Raw genomic sequence first — 16,266 nt, 5'->3', positions numbered from 1 at the left:
TTTATTTATTCATTCTTGGCTACAATTTTTTCTCCCTATATTTTCCTTGCACTATTTTTTTGTTGTAGTTGCTAGTTTGCGTGCCCTCGTTTATTTGTACACGTTATAAACAGTTGAAGTCGTTCAATTTTACATTGTATAGCTGTACCCTGATGATGGTATTGAGTCTGAAAGCTCAGTTATCATATTTCATCTATGATTACTATATAAAGGTTGTTGATATGTTGAAACAATAATAATACATTCTTCATTATTAATTTTATCACCTAAAGTTTGTCTCTAAATTAAGATTTTTTTTCTGGGTTCCTGGTTTTTATAAACTCATGTATGAACTTATGTTATACTGTAAAACAAGCACTCCCAGTACGTGAGGCCCTGGTTCTTCTGTGACATTTCTATCCGCACACACTTTCACTACTTTCTATATCTACAACAAACAACACTCAACTCACATATTGTTATATTTTTACTGACGGAAGAAACGGGAGAACCCTGAGAAAACCCTCGTTGACATCATTACAAGAGAACGAGACAATAATTACATAGAAGGAACTGACTTTGAGAATATTTAAATTAGCCCCTTATGTGGTAAAGTTTCAAGGATTTAATATAATATTTCATATGCTGTTTCCAGGACAACATCAACCTGTCAATCATATCACCTAGGAAACTTCCAGCTCTGCAGAAGGTCTTTGAAGTGGTGGGTATACACTACAGTAAAAGTAATTAAATGCTTCACAGTTAAGATGATTTTACCTAAGATTTTTTGTGGCTACTGCCTTGTAGAGGCGAAGCCATGTATGTCATTGAGTTGTGTAAGGAAGTCCGTAAGGAAGTCCATAACACCACAGGAAGCCTACATGTAATACATGTGAATTGAATGGTGAAAATAAACCAGTGCAAGTGATCAGAATGTGAAAAAAGCTGGTTGCATGATATTTTGCGCAACTCACAAACAACATCGCAGGAGTAGATAGGTATTATGCTGGAATTATTTTAGTACAAATGGAGCTCAAAGCAAAAAAACAAATTTTCAGTGTTCCTACAGAAGAAATACAGACTTTCATTGAGAAAAAATATTAGAAAAAGTGGCTAAAATTGCTTTTTGGAAACGAGATAGATCGTATGTGAGTTGTATTCGTAAGATCAGTTCTCATGCATTTAAAATGCTTGCTAATTCAATAAAGTTCTTATTTCATAAAATGAATTATCAATATTTCTCGATTGCTATATAACAAAGCTTGGCTTCCTCTCAGGAAACGTGGAGACTCTCAGGAAAACAAATCTATATCCCTCCAGACCAGTTCAATTTCATACATGCAAACATAATTTGCCGTAGCCACATGCAATCATTGAGTGCTTATTTTTTTCATGTTGCTAGTCAATGCGTGATGACAGTAGAGGTGCAATGGCCAAAGACTTCTCTAAAGATCCACATCACATGGTATGCCTTAGAGGTCTGGTGTTGCCAGGAACAGCTGGTGCTGTTACCAAAACATCTCCTCAAGCTAAAGGTAAATATGGGGTTAATTGTAAGATATGTTATGATTGATAATGAGGATCATCTCAACTTAGGAATAAAGGGATATCACAGGGAGCCCCAACTAACTTGAAAAGTTGAACAGGGTAATTTGAAAGGTTTTCAAGGTCTGGGAGAACTCACCCCCCTCCCCCTCCAAATAAACCCTTGCCCCATCACTATCCCCAACCCCTCAACCTCCTTCCCCTATCCCTATCCCCCACAGGTCTATTGCTTTGTTATACATAAGTATGGTGATTTACTTAAAATGCCTCAAGGGCGGGTCCAAGAGGGGGCAAAGGGGGGCTCAATCCCCCTTCAGCAGGAAAAAAAGCAAAACAAAACTGAAGAAGTAGATGCTTTTTTTTATTGTTTTCCGTTGTGTTGACGGAAGAAACTCACAATTAGCCCTCCTAAACTCAATTAGCCCCCCCTAAAATTTTGGCTGGATCCGCCCTTGTGCCTTTACTAAAAACATCCCTATCCCCCACAGATCCAGAGGTTTATTGCTCTGTAAAGTATGGTGATTTACTGTGAAACTTTTTAAACTAAAAACATAAATAAATTGGTTGTTAGGTGCAGCAGGAGTTGGTCAGTCAGCTGTTAAAAAGGAATCAGACACAACACCACCCAAACAGACAGGGTTGGGTAATAAAGGGTCTCCTGCAGCAGTTAACAGCCCTGCTGGACAGATGGGAAGCCCAAGACGCACAGCAACAGGTGAGATATTGATTGGTAAAGTATTATCATGGCAAGATATTGAAAAGCAAAGCATTATCATGGCAAGATATTGAAAAGCAAAGCATTATCATGGCAAGATATTGAAAAGCAAAGCATTATCATGGCGATATATTTAAAGGCAAAGCATTATCATGGCAAGATATATTTAAAGGCAAAGCATTATCATGGCAAGATATTGATTGGTAAAGCATTATCATGGCGATATATTTAAAGGCAAAGCATTATCATGGCAAATGAACAAGTTGAACAAGTCATTGAACAAGTTTAAGATGGCAGTTAAGACATAGTACCTTTTTAACTAATAGCTTTTTAAATAGACTTCATTGAAAATTTGTATTTATATGTATAATATAGTATTATAGTTTCATTGGTTTTATTGAATAATTTTTTTTTGCTTTTATCGATTAATTTTTATTTATCGTTTTCTTTACTATAGCATACAGTATTTATAAGATTTTAGTATTGTAAGTGCGCGTATGAGCATATGAACATGTAATATGCGTGATACAAGTACATTAAGTTATTAATTATTATTATTAATTATTATTATTATTAAATATAAAAAATGTTGGATATAAATAGGAACTTTTTTTTTTTCTCCTTCCAGATGGTTCTGCTGCAGAGCCAACTACACGTAAAACAAAGGCCCAATCAAGGGCTCAAAAATCACCTCAGGCAGGGTCGGCACAGGACAACCCCTATGTTTCTAAGGTTCCTGTTCCAGTCAGCCAACCCATGGTCATCAATAAGCAGATGCCAAATTTTCCTCCCAATTTTATTGCGAACGTCCCTACAATGCCTTCTACTATCGCAATGACGCCTGCTGTACCAACTGCAACACCTCAGGTTTGACATTTTTTTTAAATGACTTAAAAATGACTGAGCTACGGAATGATCTTCTTTTCTTCCTTGAACAACTGTCAGTGGAAATTCTTACATTTCTTGTATTTTAAACTTTTGAAAGTGTATATCAAGGCATTTTTAATATGTGAATAGTGTAGTAGTATGGTTGCAGTATCTTTGTATGTAACATCTTTTTTTAGGAGATATTTACATTTAAATAATATCAATATGCAAATGAGATGACGTAAATTCAAGACTAATTTATTATACAAAAATGCTGTCGTGGCAAGTACTGCTTTTTTTCCCATTTGCAAATCATCCTTATAATTGAAATATATGGCTTTGTACACTTTTAGGTTATTTCTCTTTAGAACACTTGTCGTAAATTACGCTGCAAAATGTATTGAATTTATGTCATCTCGATCATTTGCACATTGATATTTCAAATGTATATATCTCTGAGAAGAGAAGGCCACATACAATCAAATACTGCAACCATAATACTGCACTGTTCACATATAAGTGATTTTTTTGAAAATAAATTTTTTTCCTTGATATACACTTTAAGTTCTTTGTTCCCTTTTCATTATTGAAAAATATTGTGGACCAACTTTGTCCATAAAGGCCGCACTGCCTGATCACAGTGGGTTTCAAACATTTTGATTTTCAGAATTCAGGAGTTGTCACACAAAATGAAGCCGTCAACAAATTTCAAAACAGTAGTAAGTACTATTAATAGAAACTCTATAGGCCAATATTTATGTACGTTTTTTTCTCATTAGCAAAAAACATTTTTCAAGCTACAAGCAAACCGACTCCAGAAATTGAAAGAGAATGTCTTATTTAGTAACTACTGAAAATTTGAGAGTAATATGTTTAAAATTTTGGGAGTACATTTTTTTTTGAAAACAGAATAAATTACAAAGAAATGTATGTTGTGCCACACGACCATACATTTCTTTGTAAGTCATGTAGCTTGAAATGTTTTTTATGCTAATGAGGAATAAACGTAAATAAAGATCAGCCTATAATTAGTCCCAAAAAGAGCTTAGATTCCTCTAATTTATATACTCCCACACATGGATATCCATGGCAATTTTTGCTTTGATTAATCATAATCTAAATAGACCTTTCTATCTTGGGCATAGATGAGAATATGTGGACCGCATGGCACTAATGAAATACATGAAGATATAGAAATATAGATAAGTTATAGTGCTTGGGAACAAGGTTATTCCGGGCGAAAGCCCTTGGAATTAAATTCGGAAAAATTAATTTCCGACCTCCCTGGGAATCGAACCCACGACCTTCGGAATTGTACTATCGATGCTCTACCAGCTGAGCTAGAGGTCAGACTGAGAGCAGGCCGGGGTGAAATAGATGGTAGGTAGCGGTAATTATGATGCAAAGATGAGAATATGTGGACCGCATGGCACTAATGAAATACATGAAGATATAGAAATATAGATAAGTTATAGTGCTTGGGAATGAGGTTATTCCGGGCGAAAGCCCTTGGAATTAAATTCGGAAAAATTAATTTCCAGCATATCTTGGTCATAATGATTTCCCGTTTCATACCTCGTGTCATTCCAAAGAGTATCGATTCTTAGTTTAACAGTTGTGCATAAGAAAATGTGTGAAAATGGATACACTTCAAACAAAGAATCCATCTTTACTTAAAAGTCTATAGGGAATGACTAGGGAATGACCCAGAACCTTAGTGAATACAGTAAAATAATATCCTTGACCCTTAATAAAGACTCCATAAGGTGTGGCTAGACACCCAACCCCCAACCCCCCTCCCCTTGACCCTGGACCTATCCTTGGATTTATTACCAACTTAGGTGGCATGGGTGGCGTAGTGGTTTACCGCCCACCTCTCACCACTGTGGTCCAGGTTCAAGCCCTGGCTCAGACTGGATTGTATGTGAGTTGAGTTTGTTTGATGTATCGTTCTCTCCCTTGCCACGAGGGTTTTCTCCGGGGTCTCCGGTTTCTTCCCCCCATAACGAGCAACATGTGAGTTGAGCGTTGTATGTTGTAAAATATAGAATGTAGTGGTATTGCGTGTGGAGGGAACCTCACGGAAGAGCCCCATATGGGGAGTGGTTGTTGTAAAATATATAACTTATCCTAAAATGAGTTTTAATTGTTTATCTTTTCATGTAGTTGGGAACAGGCCTGGAATACATGCACCAGAGCAAATGCATCAAGGGAATATAACAAGGGCACTGGCATGGACTGGAACATTGGAATGGAGTGAAACAGTAAGTTACCATGGTTCAAATAACAACTAACCATTTTATTAATGAAATGAGTTGTTTACATTTTGACCTTGCTTGTGTCTTGGTTCAGGAATGGAAGGGAACATTGGAGTGGATTGAAACAGTAAGATACAATTGTTCAATAACTAACCCACCCATTTACTTTTTACCTGGTTTGTCCCTACAAGGAATAAGAAGCACCCTAAAGTGTGTGTGCGTGTGTGAAAGGGGGGGGGCTTCTAAAGATGGAAATAAGTGAGGAGAAGACTTTAGAAACCATTCACACCTAAATGTGTTTAGTTAAACTATGTTTTCATAGGAAAAAAAAAAGAGAAACTAGAAACTTACAATATCATGAAACTTTCTAAAATATTGTCAGAGCAAGACAAAGGATAGTTTACAGTGTACATGCATTATTTCACCAAATATTGTGCAGTGTTCATAGATACTTTTCCAAACCTGTTTAGTTAAACCACTTTAAAACATGTTTAAGTCTTGGAGTGAATGGGATATTAGTGGATGTTTATTCAATATAATGTTGGGGTGGCTGTCGACCCCCCTCTATGCGATCTCTGTGGTTCTTCCTTGATTTTTCTTTCACTTAGTGCCTTTTTCTTTCGTTTATCAATTACTTTTGTCTACCTCTTTTTTTTTTCCCCAGGTGAAAACCGACCCTAATCAGCAGCAACAAAGGATTACTCGCTCTCTTGCTTGTCACATATCTGTTGCACCTGGATACGCATTGTAAGGAAATAGGCAATGACTTACACATTTGAAGTATTGTTTATTTGTAAAACTTGATTAAATAATTGCTTGTATCGGAATGTGATGACTGGAAATCCCAGGGGTTAAGGTATAAAATTCTTTAGTTGATGTAAGCCTTCTGTTTCACCTTCAGGAAGACTGATAAGTGGCCAGCGAAACTAATCATGCAACTGATTCCACAGCAATTACTGGTATGTCTCAAACCACCCACACTCCCATCCTCTTACCCATCCATCTATCCTCTCACCCATCCATCCATCCTCTCACCCATCCATCCATCCTCTCACCCATCCATCCATCCTCTCACCCATCCATCCATCCTCTCACCCATCCATCCATCCTTTCACCCATCCATCCATCCATCCATCCTCTCACCCATCCATCCATCCTTTCACCCATCCATCCATCCATCCATCCTCTCACCCATCCATCCATCCTCTCACCCATCCATCTATCCTCTCACCCATCCATCCATCCTCTCACCCATCCATCCATCCTCTCACCCATCCATCCATCCTCTCGCCCATCCATCCATCCTCTCACCCATCCATCTATCCTCTCACCCATCCATCCATCCTTTCACCCATCCATCCTGTCATCCATCCATCCTTTCATCCATCCTCTTACCCATCCATCCTCTTACCCATCCATCCATCCTCTCACCCATCCATCCATCCATCCTCTCACCCATCCATCCTCTCACCCATCCATCCTCTCACCCATCCATCCATCCTCTTACCCATCCATCCTCTTACCCATCCATCCTCTTACCCATCCATCCATCCTCTCACCCATCCATCCATCATCCATCCTTTCATCTATTCATCCATTCATCCATATCCATCCCTCCATCCATATCCTTCACTCCATCCATCCATCCACCCACTCACCAACCTATCCATCCAGCTGTTCGTCATCCACCCACCGATCTACCAACCCTTCGATCCATCCATGATTCTTATTCCATCTTAGTTGCTAATGAGTTGCTACATGAAATTCCTTAAAATAAGCAGGGCCACAAGAATATTCATGATGAAAGACCCTTGGGTAGTGCAACTTCTTTTAAACCAAAATCCCCAACTTTGTGCTGTACGTACATTATTGTACTTATATTTTCTTTCGTTCATTCTTTCTTCCAGTCAACTTTAGGCCATCTCCTTCAAAACTGTAAGACAGTGGCATTTCATTTTCCTGCTACAGATCCTGAGTCCCTCAGGGCTCTTTATCGAGTAATGGCTCTTAATGGTGTGAAATTCGTAAGTGCGAATTCGTTATTTTTCAGGCTTCCTGAGGAATTGTTTCTTCATAACCATCATATATCCATTTATAACTGGTTTAACTGGTTCAACTCTACCTAGCCTGTTTACAGCCCCTTCCCACCCCTCCATCATGGGAAAAATGGGGAGAGAGCTCCCTCCCTGTTTTTTTTTTTCCTTTGGGGGGCCCGGGGGGGGGGGGGGGGTGGTAAGTAGCTGTACACAGGCTAGGTAGAGTTCGACCAGTCGAACAAATGCCCACCACCTAAATAAAACAAAAAACAAAAAACAGGTCCCTATTTTGGACGTAGTTTAGACCTTGCAGTAAAGATTTACTAACCCAGTCTCTGAACAACAGGCTGGATGTGTGCATTTTACACCGGTTCCTGGATGTGATATCAAGGTCCTCCTCCTAATCTACAGTCCAAAGAAGAAAGCCTTTGTAGGGCTCATTCCTCATGATCAGGTAAGACCACCTGATGGTCGTAATAATGAGCAATTATCGCGATCGAAAAAAAAAAGTTTATTTACTTATTTATTTTTAATTTCAATTCATTTATTCATCCATTTAATTTTATTTTGGTACCGCTTTCTTTTGTTCATTTGTTGGTTAAGTTTATTTATTTATTTGCTTAGTTTTTTTGTTATTCATTGATATTTTTCCTCTTTTTTCCCCTTAGGGAAATTTTGTCAATGGAATAAGGGTATGTAATCCTTTAGTGGTCCGTTTCTCCATACAAACATACCCAATCACAGTCTTTCTCTGTTAGTTAGCCCATACATATTTGGGTTGATGTAACAGCAGAGAAGATAGCAATTTTAGAATTAGCACAACATTATAGAGTTCTAAACTTACACATTTAACATACTCACATACTTCTACGCACAGGCTTTTGGCTACCAAACGAGCTTTTACAAGCCTGTTTTGGTAAAACCAGCAGCTTCACATCAAAATGTGTTGGCTTAACATACGAAAGTTAGTGCATAGAGGTATGCGAAGACATTAAATACGTTCATACTTCAGGGGCGGATCCAGGGAGGGGTGCAGGGGGTGCGTACCCCTCCCTGGTTCGACTTTGTGCCCCTACTTCGAAGATAACCTTTACTGTTTTTTCCCTTTGATTCTAAGGGGTGCACCCTTCCCTGGGTTAACTTTGTGCGCAGCACCCCTCCCTAAACAAAATCCTGGATCCACCCCTGTACTTTTGCTCTTTGCGCTGTAAAGGTTGTGTGAGAAACATCAAAACCTGTCCAGGGTAATAAACCTTTAAGGTTAAAACTCTTTAATGTTGTCTTGATTCTAAAATATTTGGGTTGTCAAAAAATAACTGGTTAGTGCTTTTGTCGCTAGGAATAGGAAAACACCTTGGACAATTATTCACATGTCTCTATCACTGCAAACTGACTGTTCAATGAATTTCGTATTTATTTCAAGATCATATCTGCTGTATCTACAGTACTTGTTTATTTTATTTTGTTTTATTTATTTACTTTTGTTTGTTGCTATTTTCATTTGACAATGTTCTTGTAATTAGGTGTAATTTGTACAAACATTTCACGTGATTTCAACTCTCATTTTTTTCCTGTATATTTCAGACTGTACTGCAGAAGTATCGACAAGACCAGATTAAAAAGGTAGAATTGATATTTAGGAAAGCAATTGTATATTCTTTGGTATGCTGCTCTTTCTAGTGCTATAAGGGATAAAATAGCTATTCACCATTTTCATATCCAAATATCACATCGCAGGTTTTGGGGAGGGGGAGGGGTGTTTGCTACAGTAGGGAAAAACTGCATGCGTTTTTTTTATTCTGGAGACTAACAAGAAGATGTTGCAAAGTGCATGTTATATGATAAAGTTTTGACCTTGTTCCTTACTCGTTATCATAATATTTCTATGGTGCTTTATTCCAATTCTTTTTATCATTTGAATAGTTTCAGCTTCAACGGCAGCAAATGATGCAACTTCGACAGCAACAATTGCAGCACCAGCAGCAGCAACAGTCACAGCAATTTCCAAACGCATTGCAACAGGTTAAGAATTAATGATAACTTGAAATACGATTAATAGTTCAATCGAGGGGAAAAGTATAGCAAGAAAGAAAAGGAAGGAAGGTCGGTCGGTCGGATGGACGGACGGACAGATAAACGGACGGACGGATGTCCTATAGAAGGGAGGAAGGAAGAAAGAAAGAATGAAAGAAAGAACGAGCGAGCGAGCTACTTTGGGTTGATGGTCTAACTATAGATCTGTCCACTCTTACCCCTATGAGCTAAGTTCTGACCAACAGAACACAGGCCCCATACAAAAATCAGCCACACTTAATTGTATAATGATATGTTTTTTTAAATCCGATTTTAACAGTTTGGCCAATCCAACCCAGGACTTCAGCCAACCCAAGTCAGCCTACCTAACACACAGGTAGACGAACAGTCTCTCATGTCATCAGGGGTGAGCACCATGCTGCAAACAGCTGTACCTTCTCAAGCTCAATCAATGGACGGCATTACTCCTAGCACTCAAACAAGCATGGCATTTACCACTGGAACTGTTGGCGGAACCATGACAACGACATTACCAACGATGCCTCTTGATCAAGAACAAAACATTGTGAGTAAAGAAAGTATTCCCTTATATATTATTCCCTTATTCGGTGACTTGCACTAAGAGGACACGTGATCAAATCCGCCATTGTGGCTGACATTCTATAGGATTTTAGCTATGTGAGAATGTAAAAAAAGATGGCGGATTCGGGTAGTTTTTTTAGCGATGAACGTTGGCTAGTTAATAGCAAAAATCTACTTTAGATATCTACTATGAATATTTTTTTTGCGAGAAAAATAGGAATTTTATCTAAGTCGTAAAGGTTTTTGTAGGTTGGATTCATATTATGAAACTTAAATTGAGTCATCAAGCTTCAAAAATAATTTTATATTTTCCTTAGCTTTCGACCGACACGGTCATCCTCAGAGGAACTAAAATACGTTACAATATTGTAACGTATTTTAGTTCCTCTGAGGATGACCGTGTCGGTCGAAAGCTAAGGAAAATATAAAATTAATTTTAAAGGTTGATGAGTCAATTTGAGTTTCATAATAGGAATTTTATCGTTTTTTAGTGCTTACTTACCTTTTATCACAAAAAAAAGTATTTTGGAGTATTCGAAAAAATTAAAGTTAAAAAGAAAGCTTGGCAACAAAAATGGTAACCCAATCTGTATGGTCCAACGTCAATCTAGGTATAAGAATATCAAAGATAAAAATTTCCAATATTAATTACATCTGGTTTTTTAAAAATTATTATTATAATTTATTCCCAGCGTTTACAGGCCGCTTATCAACAACAACAACAACAGCAGCAGCAGCAACAACAACAACAGAACTATTTATTTGCCAGACAAAAACTACAGGTAAAGGTTCATCTATTTCTTTTGTTTATTTGTCTCAAAGTTTGTTTTGTGCTTTTCGGGAAGCACGGGTGGCGGTCTGGGTGTCGTATTTGAGTAGAGTTGTTTGTTGGTTCTCTCCTGTGCTTCGAGGGTTTTCCTCCGGGTTGTCCGGTTTTCTCTCCCTCCTCAAAAATCAACTTCTAAATTCTCATTCGATCTACCGGCTGCCTTATCAATTGTCAACCCAGGAGTGGTAAACGCACTAGATTGAGATTATATATGTTATATATATATATATATATATATTCCCCCCCCCCCCCCCTCCCCCCCTAGACCCTAGGCATAAAAGCCAGAAAACGAGCCATACCTTTCCTTTACATTTCTGATAGACTTTCCCCAAGTCGACCTTTCTTGTCTTCGCATTAGCATATGCAGCCCGTTAAGTCCTCCATTGCAATGTAAAGCGCATTGAGACATGAAAATGCGCTATATAAGAACCCCATTATTATATTAGTATTTTATTTCAGCGAAGCGAGAATTTGCCAAGCGCAGCGAGTCAGCATCACATGGGGTGGATGACTTTGCGAAAGTCTTCATTCCTAAGAACTCATGTATACATAATGGACATTCATTTCATTTGAAACATCATGTTTATATTTCGTCTCATACACAGCTACTATTCCCGTCGTCACACAAATCTGACTCACTCCTCTAAGTAGTCCGCTACTAAGGAGAGTGAGCGTTGCTTGACGAAACTAATAGGCCCTTGTAGTACTTCGGAATGCTCATTTTGGAGGACATAACAGGTTTTCAATCCTCAGGAGATTAAAATTCTTTTTTTTTTCTCCTCCAAACTGAGCAGCTTTGACGTCACATGTAAGGGGTCAATCTCGTACCCAGAGCTTGCGTTTCTTATGGCCTGCGGCGAAGAACGAGGGCTCTAGCATAACTCCATTTTTTGAGACCAGGATTTCTTGGACTTTCGGATGAGCGCGCAAACGTTAAAAGACTTGCCAAAAATAAAAAAATATATTCCCGATTTCTATTTTTAGTTTGATCGGAAGTAAACACAGAACTCTGTTTTAATGCATGATTTTCATTGATTATACTTCACTTCCTGAAAACTGCGCATGCGCCGAAAAATGGATTATGCCAGAACCCTTGTTCTTCGCTTTAGGCCAGAAGAAACGCAGGCTCTGGGTACGACATTGGCAAGGGGTCGATATAGCGGCTGCGTAGGAGAATAGCTTACTGTATATTAGTAATGGAGCTAAAGATCTTGCACGAAAATGCCAACCAAGGCCTTCTCAACTTCATTTTCCATGTTTTTTCGCACATTTTAATCGCTCGTAACGCTACAGATAATATTTGCCTTAGTACCCTCAGAGGGCTCGAAATTGGCACTAGCAACTAGCAAAGTGCTAGTGTTTCTATTGACTTTGCTTTGCTGTGCAATAGACGACTTGCACTAAGAGGTCACGTGATCAAATCGGCCATTGTGGCTGGCATTCTACAGGATTTTAGCTATGCCAGAATGTACAAAAAGATGGCGGATTCGGGTAGTTTTTTTGGTGACAAAAGGTAAATTAGCGCACTAAATAACTATAAAAATCCCCTTTTCTTGCAAGAAATATATTCTTAGTAGATATCTAAAGTAGATTTTTGCTATTAACTAGCCTAGAAGAGAAAAAATATGGTATTTTTGCAATAGGATGTGAAGATCTACGAAGTGTTTTAGTATCGTTTTGCTGGCTTCATGACCTCAAAACATACAATATTTTTCCTCTTCCTGGCGAATGAATAGCAAAATTCTACTTAGAATATCTATTAAAAGTATATTTCTTGCAAGAAAAATGCAGTTTTCAAGAATGAAGTTGAAATATACTTGAAAAGTTCCGACAAGAAGTCGTTATTTTGAGGTCATGAAGTCGGCAAAACAAGACTAAACACTTCGTAGGTCTTCACATCGTAGCGCAAACAATACCATATTTTTTCTCTTTTTGGCGAGTTAATAGCAAAAATCTACTTTAGATATGTACTAAGAGTATATTTCTTGCAAGAAAAGGGGATTTTTATAGTTATTTAGTGCGCTAACTTACCTTTTGTCACCAAAAAAACTACCCGAATCCGCCATCTTTTTTTACGTTCTCGCATAGCTAAAACCCTGTAGAATGCCAGCCACAATGGCCGATTTGATCACGTGACCTCTTAGTGCAAGTCGTCTATTCATATCGATTCATCCTTAGTAAAGGGGCCTGGGGAAGTTTTATGACCATGATGGCTTTCTTGCAATCAGGTGTATATATTTATGATATTTTTAATTATTATTTTTAATGTATGTATTATCTATAGGGGGCTAGATTGAAATTGAGACGTACGTAACTTCTGTTTCTTTCCCCTGTCACACTCCGTATCTTTTCTTTCTGAATTATTATTTGTATTTGTCTTAGTATTATTATTTCTTTAATTTTGTGACGTATTCATTAAACTAAACTAAACTAATCATTGAAGGTTAAATTTGTTTCACCTCTTTTTCCCCAGCAACTGCAACAAGCCCAACAACAAGCCCAACAACAAGCGCAAGCTCAACAGCAACAACAAGCTCAACAACAGGCACAACAACAACAACAGCAGCAACAGCAACAGCAACAGCAGCAGTTCCAAGTCCCTAATCAGCAACAGCTCACCCAACCAACACAGGCGGCTGCTGCACAGGTTCCTTCACAGCTTCGCCACCTTTTACAACATGTTCAGAACCAGACATCGGCGCAGAGCACAGGCCAGCAACCCACCATGACACAACAGCAGTGGCAGTTACGACAACGACAGCTTTTACAACTGCAACAACAGCGTCAGTCTCAGCAGCAACTGGCGCAAGTTGGACAAATACCTCAGGTAACTGTGACAGCGAGAATACTCATTTTTGTTATATGGTAATGTAATTTCATGCGCTATGATTGATCAATTTGCGGTCCATAACTTACGGTACGGACCTCGCACTCGGTTAATAAGAGCTACTGTATTTACACACATTCAAATCAAGGCTGGAGTTTCCGCGCACACCAAAACTTAGCCTGCGTCACATCCGGAATGTTCTTCGTAAATACCGTGGACTTCTTCGAAAAAAAAGGCCGGATGAAACGTAGGCTAACCAAAACTATACTTTTTATTATGAGCGGCAACAACAACTGTAAAATGAAGTATTAATGATTCAGGCAGTTTCTTGTATTAATAATTCATTAATATTGATTACTTATATGGCGCAAAAATTCATTAAAATATATGATCTAATGCGCTTATTCGTGGTTAAAAAGGGAGAGAGAAAAAAAGCAGGTCTGTTTTGAATTCGCAAAATACCACTGTTACTCGATAGGGCTCATTTACCCAGGGTTAGCCTCATTTCAGTATCAAAATGTCCACAAATACCAAAGATAAAGTAAAGAATCCACAAGGACCTTCAATGGAGCACATGAATATTTTACATGAAATTATTGCTACCTTAAGGTGGCTGCCTACTTTTGAACGTTCGATTTGAGCCCACGATGAGCGCGCGCTCAAAAACCGCTGAAAAATCTACAAGATTTTATTGAAGAAGAATACGCGTTTTGAGCTTCAACAGGGCAAAACCCTCACATTTTGCACGGGACTCTATATTTTTTGATAGCTCATTCGAAAAAACTCCTAAAAATCAAGGTTATATCAACATTTTAGAAAAAGTTTAAATCAGGAACACGTGAAAAAATAGATTTTTTTAGGGATTTTTGTTCGACTTTATGAGATTTTTTAAGAGCACCGAAACTACAAAATATGACAAATCAATGTATCTCTCTGTCTTTTTGTCGAAAATATCCATGTATTATTGTAGAAGGATTGACTAGCCATCGTTCGTGCATAACTATTATCTTATTAATCTTAATTTTTTTCTAATCCCTTCCGGGGGCACAATTTTTACTCCAAAAGCTCGTGCGTAGGCTTCCATTAAATGCTGATTATCTCGAAAACGAGCTCGGGACACCCTATTTTTCTTTCCAGATTTGGGATCAGCATTAAATTTCAATTCGGAAAATCGAAGTTTAAAAAAAAGCTTAAATCAATTTCCAAAAGTAGGCAGTCACTTTAAAGGGCCACTTGGACGAAAATCGTTCCAAAATTAAAACTCTTTCATTCGAGCTGGAACTTTGCTGAAATAATCTTGAATACATTAAGAACCACCCACTGGAATATCTTTCTAATATTCGAAAGGAAAGGGCCAAAATTTTACGATTTATTTTCGTCCGCCATTAATTTCTTTGACTCACAGAATTCGGCTCAAGAAGACTGGCACGAGTACTTATGACGTCATTTACTCAACCCAAACCAAAACATTGGTGGGTAATGTATGTGCAATGTTCGTAAAACTCGGTTTATTTGGTTTATTCAGAAAATATATAATGTTTCATTCGGTTTCCTAACTACTATATGACCAAACAATGTCTAGGCGCTGAAATTTTTTACTTTCAATAATACTGTCGATCATAATTCGAAAATTTCAATACATCTCGGCACGCCAAGAATCACAACAAAGTAGGACGCATGGACGAGATTCTAGCGGTTCCATCGCGCGAAGTGACTGAGATATTCGGGATTTATTCGAATCATTTTAAGGATAACAACTTTTCAAGGTATATTTACATACAAGGGCAAAGAGCAACCCCACAATTTGGGTCCGCGAGACATCCGACACAATGAAAGAAAAATCTACGAGCTGAGTGACAGACGCCGCTGTCGCGCGAGTAATAAATAAGAAACCTTTGACATGTTCTTTTACAAAGATAATATTAGATAATCGTATGTTTGTACCTATTCAATGCATAATAAACATTTTGAAGCAAATAATAACCGTCCTGTAGTAAACCAGCTAGGAGAATTACGAGCTCACATTTTAAATTATTCGGCACATAGATCTAAGTATATTGTCACAAATCTTTATATCACAACGCAGAATTCATAACATCAATCACTATTAGATTACATTGAAACTTCAAATTTAAGATCTTTATATCATGGACAGTATGTAGCAAATACAAATAATGAAATGAACGTAAGGAATTTTTATGAAAACCTCTTCCCAAGCAATTCTTCTTCTTCTAGTTCGGCTTCATCTTCATACATTATAACTTATGGTTCTAACTCTTCAGGATTGACAAAGCGAGCGTCCAAAGGAGTTTCCATTATATTTGAAGAGGTATCAAAGGTTTAAAAAAAGTCTGTTTAGAGATTCTTTTCACGATAACGCGTTTAAAACATCAAATAAACTTCAGGTGATTTAACAAGAAATGTATGGTCAAAACGACGCTAACATGACGGTGTTGAGTAAATGACGTCACAGCGTAAAACTGCTGTACATAATGACTCGTTGGCCGTGACACAAAGAAATTAATGGCGGACGAAAATAAATCGTAAAATTTTGGCCCTTCCCTTTCGAATATTAGAAAGATATTTCAGTGAGT

General features: G+C 37.9%; 1 protein-coding gene across 2 annotated transcripts in view; it reads left to right on the top strand.

Annotated features, from left to right (window-relative positions):
- The window catches only part of LOC116306600 (mediator of RNA polymerase II transcription subunit 25), a 28,942-nt gene that overhangs the window by 10,252 nt on the left and 2,424 nt on the right, over nt 1-16,266 (top strand). Inside the window, exons 7-23 of one of the 2 annotated variants that reach the window (XM_089026562.1) lie at nt 635-700; nt 1,382-1,514; nt 2,096-2,239; nt 2,868-3,106; nt 3,774-3,825; nt 5,273-5,370; nt 5,459-5,491; nt 6,029-6,111; nt 6,266-6,323; nt 7,272-7,388; nt 7,747-7,854; nt 8,069-8,092; nt 8,985-9,023; nt 9,324-9,422; nt 9,754-9,999; nt 10,709-10,798; nt 13,319-13,672. In XM_089026562.1, coding sequence (XP_088882688.1) covers nt 635-700; nt 1,382-1,514; nt 2,096-2,239; nt 2,868-3,106; nt 3,774-3,825; nt 5,273-5,370; nt 5,459-5,491; nt 6,029-6,111; nt 6,266-6,323; nt 7,272-7,388; nt 7,747-7,854; nt 8,069-8,092; nt 8,985-9,023; nt 9,324-9,422; nt 9,754-9,999; nt 10,709-10,798; nt 13,319-13,672 — 1,983 coding nt within the window. The remainder of the gene's footprint in view (nt 1-634; nt 701-1,381; nt 1,515-2,095; nt 2,240-2,867; nt 3,107-3,773; nt 3,826-5,272; nt 5,371-5,458; nt 5,492-6,028; nt 6,112-6,265; nt 6,324-7,271; nt 7,389-7,746; nt 7,855-8,068; nt 8,093-8,984; nt 9,024-9,323; nt 9,423-9,753; nt 10,000-10,708; nt 10,799-13,318; nt 13,673-16,266) is intronic. The other variant, XM_089026563.1, reaches the window with a different exon arrangement.

This window comes from Actinia tenebrosa, unplaced genomic scaffold, assembly GCF_029948245.1.
Source record: "Actinia tenebrosa isolate PJP-AT-01 unplaced genomic scaffold, QUT_ActTen_1.0 PGA_scaffold10__47_contigs__length_13832649, whole genome shotgun sequence".
NCBI classification, from domain to species: Eukaryota; Metazoa; Cnidaria; class Anthozoa; order Actiniaria; family Actiniidae; genus Actinia; species Actinia tenebrosa.
This window is presented reverse-complemented; position numbering and strand designations above follow the sequence as displayed.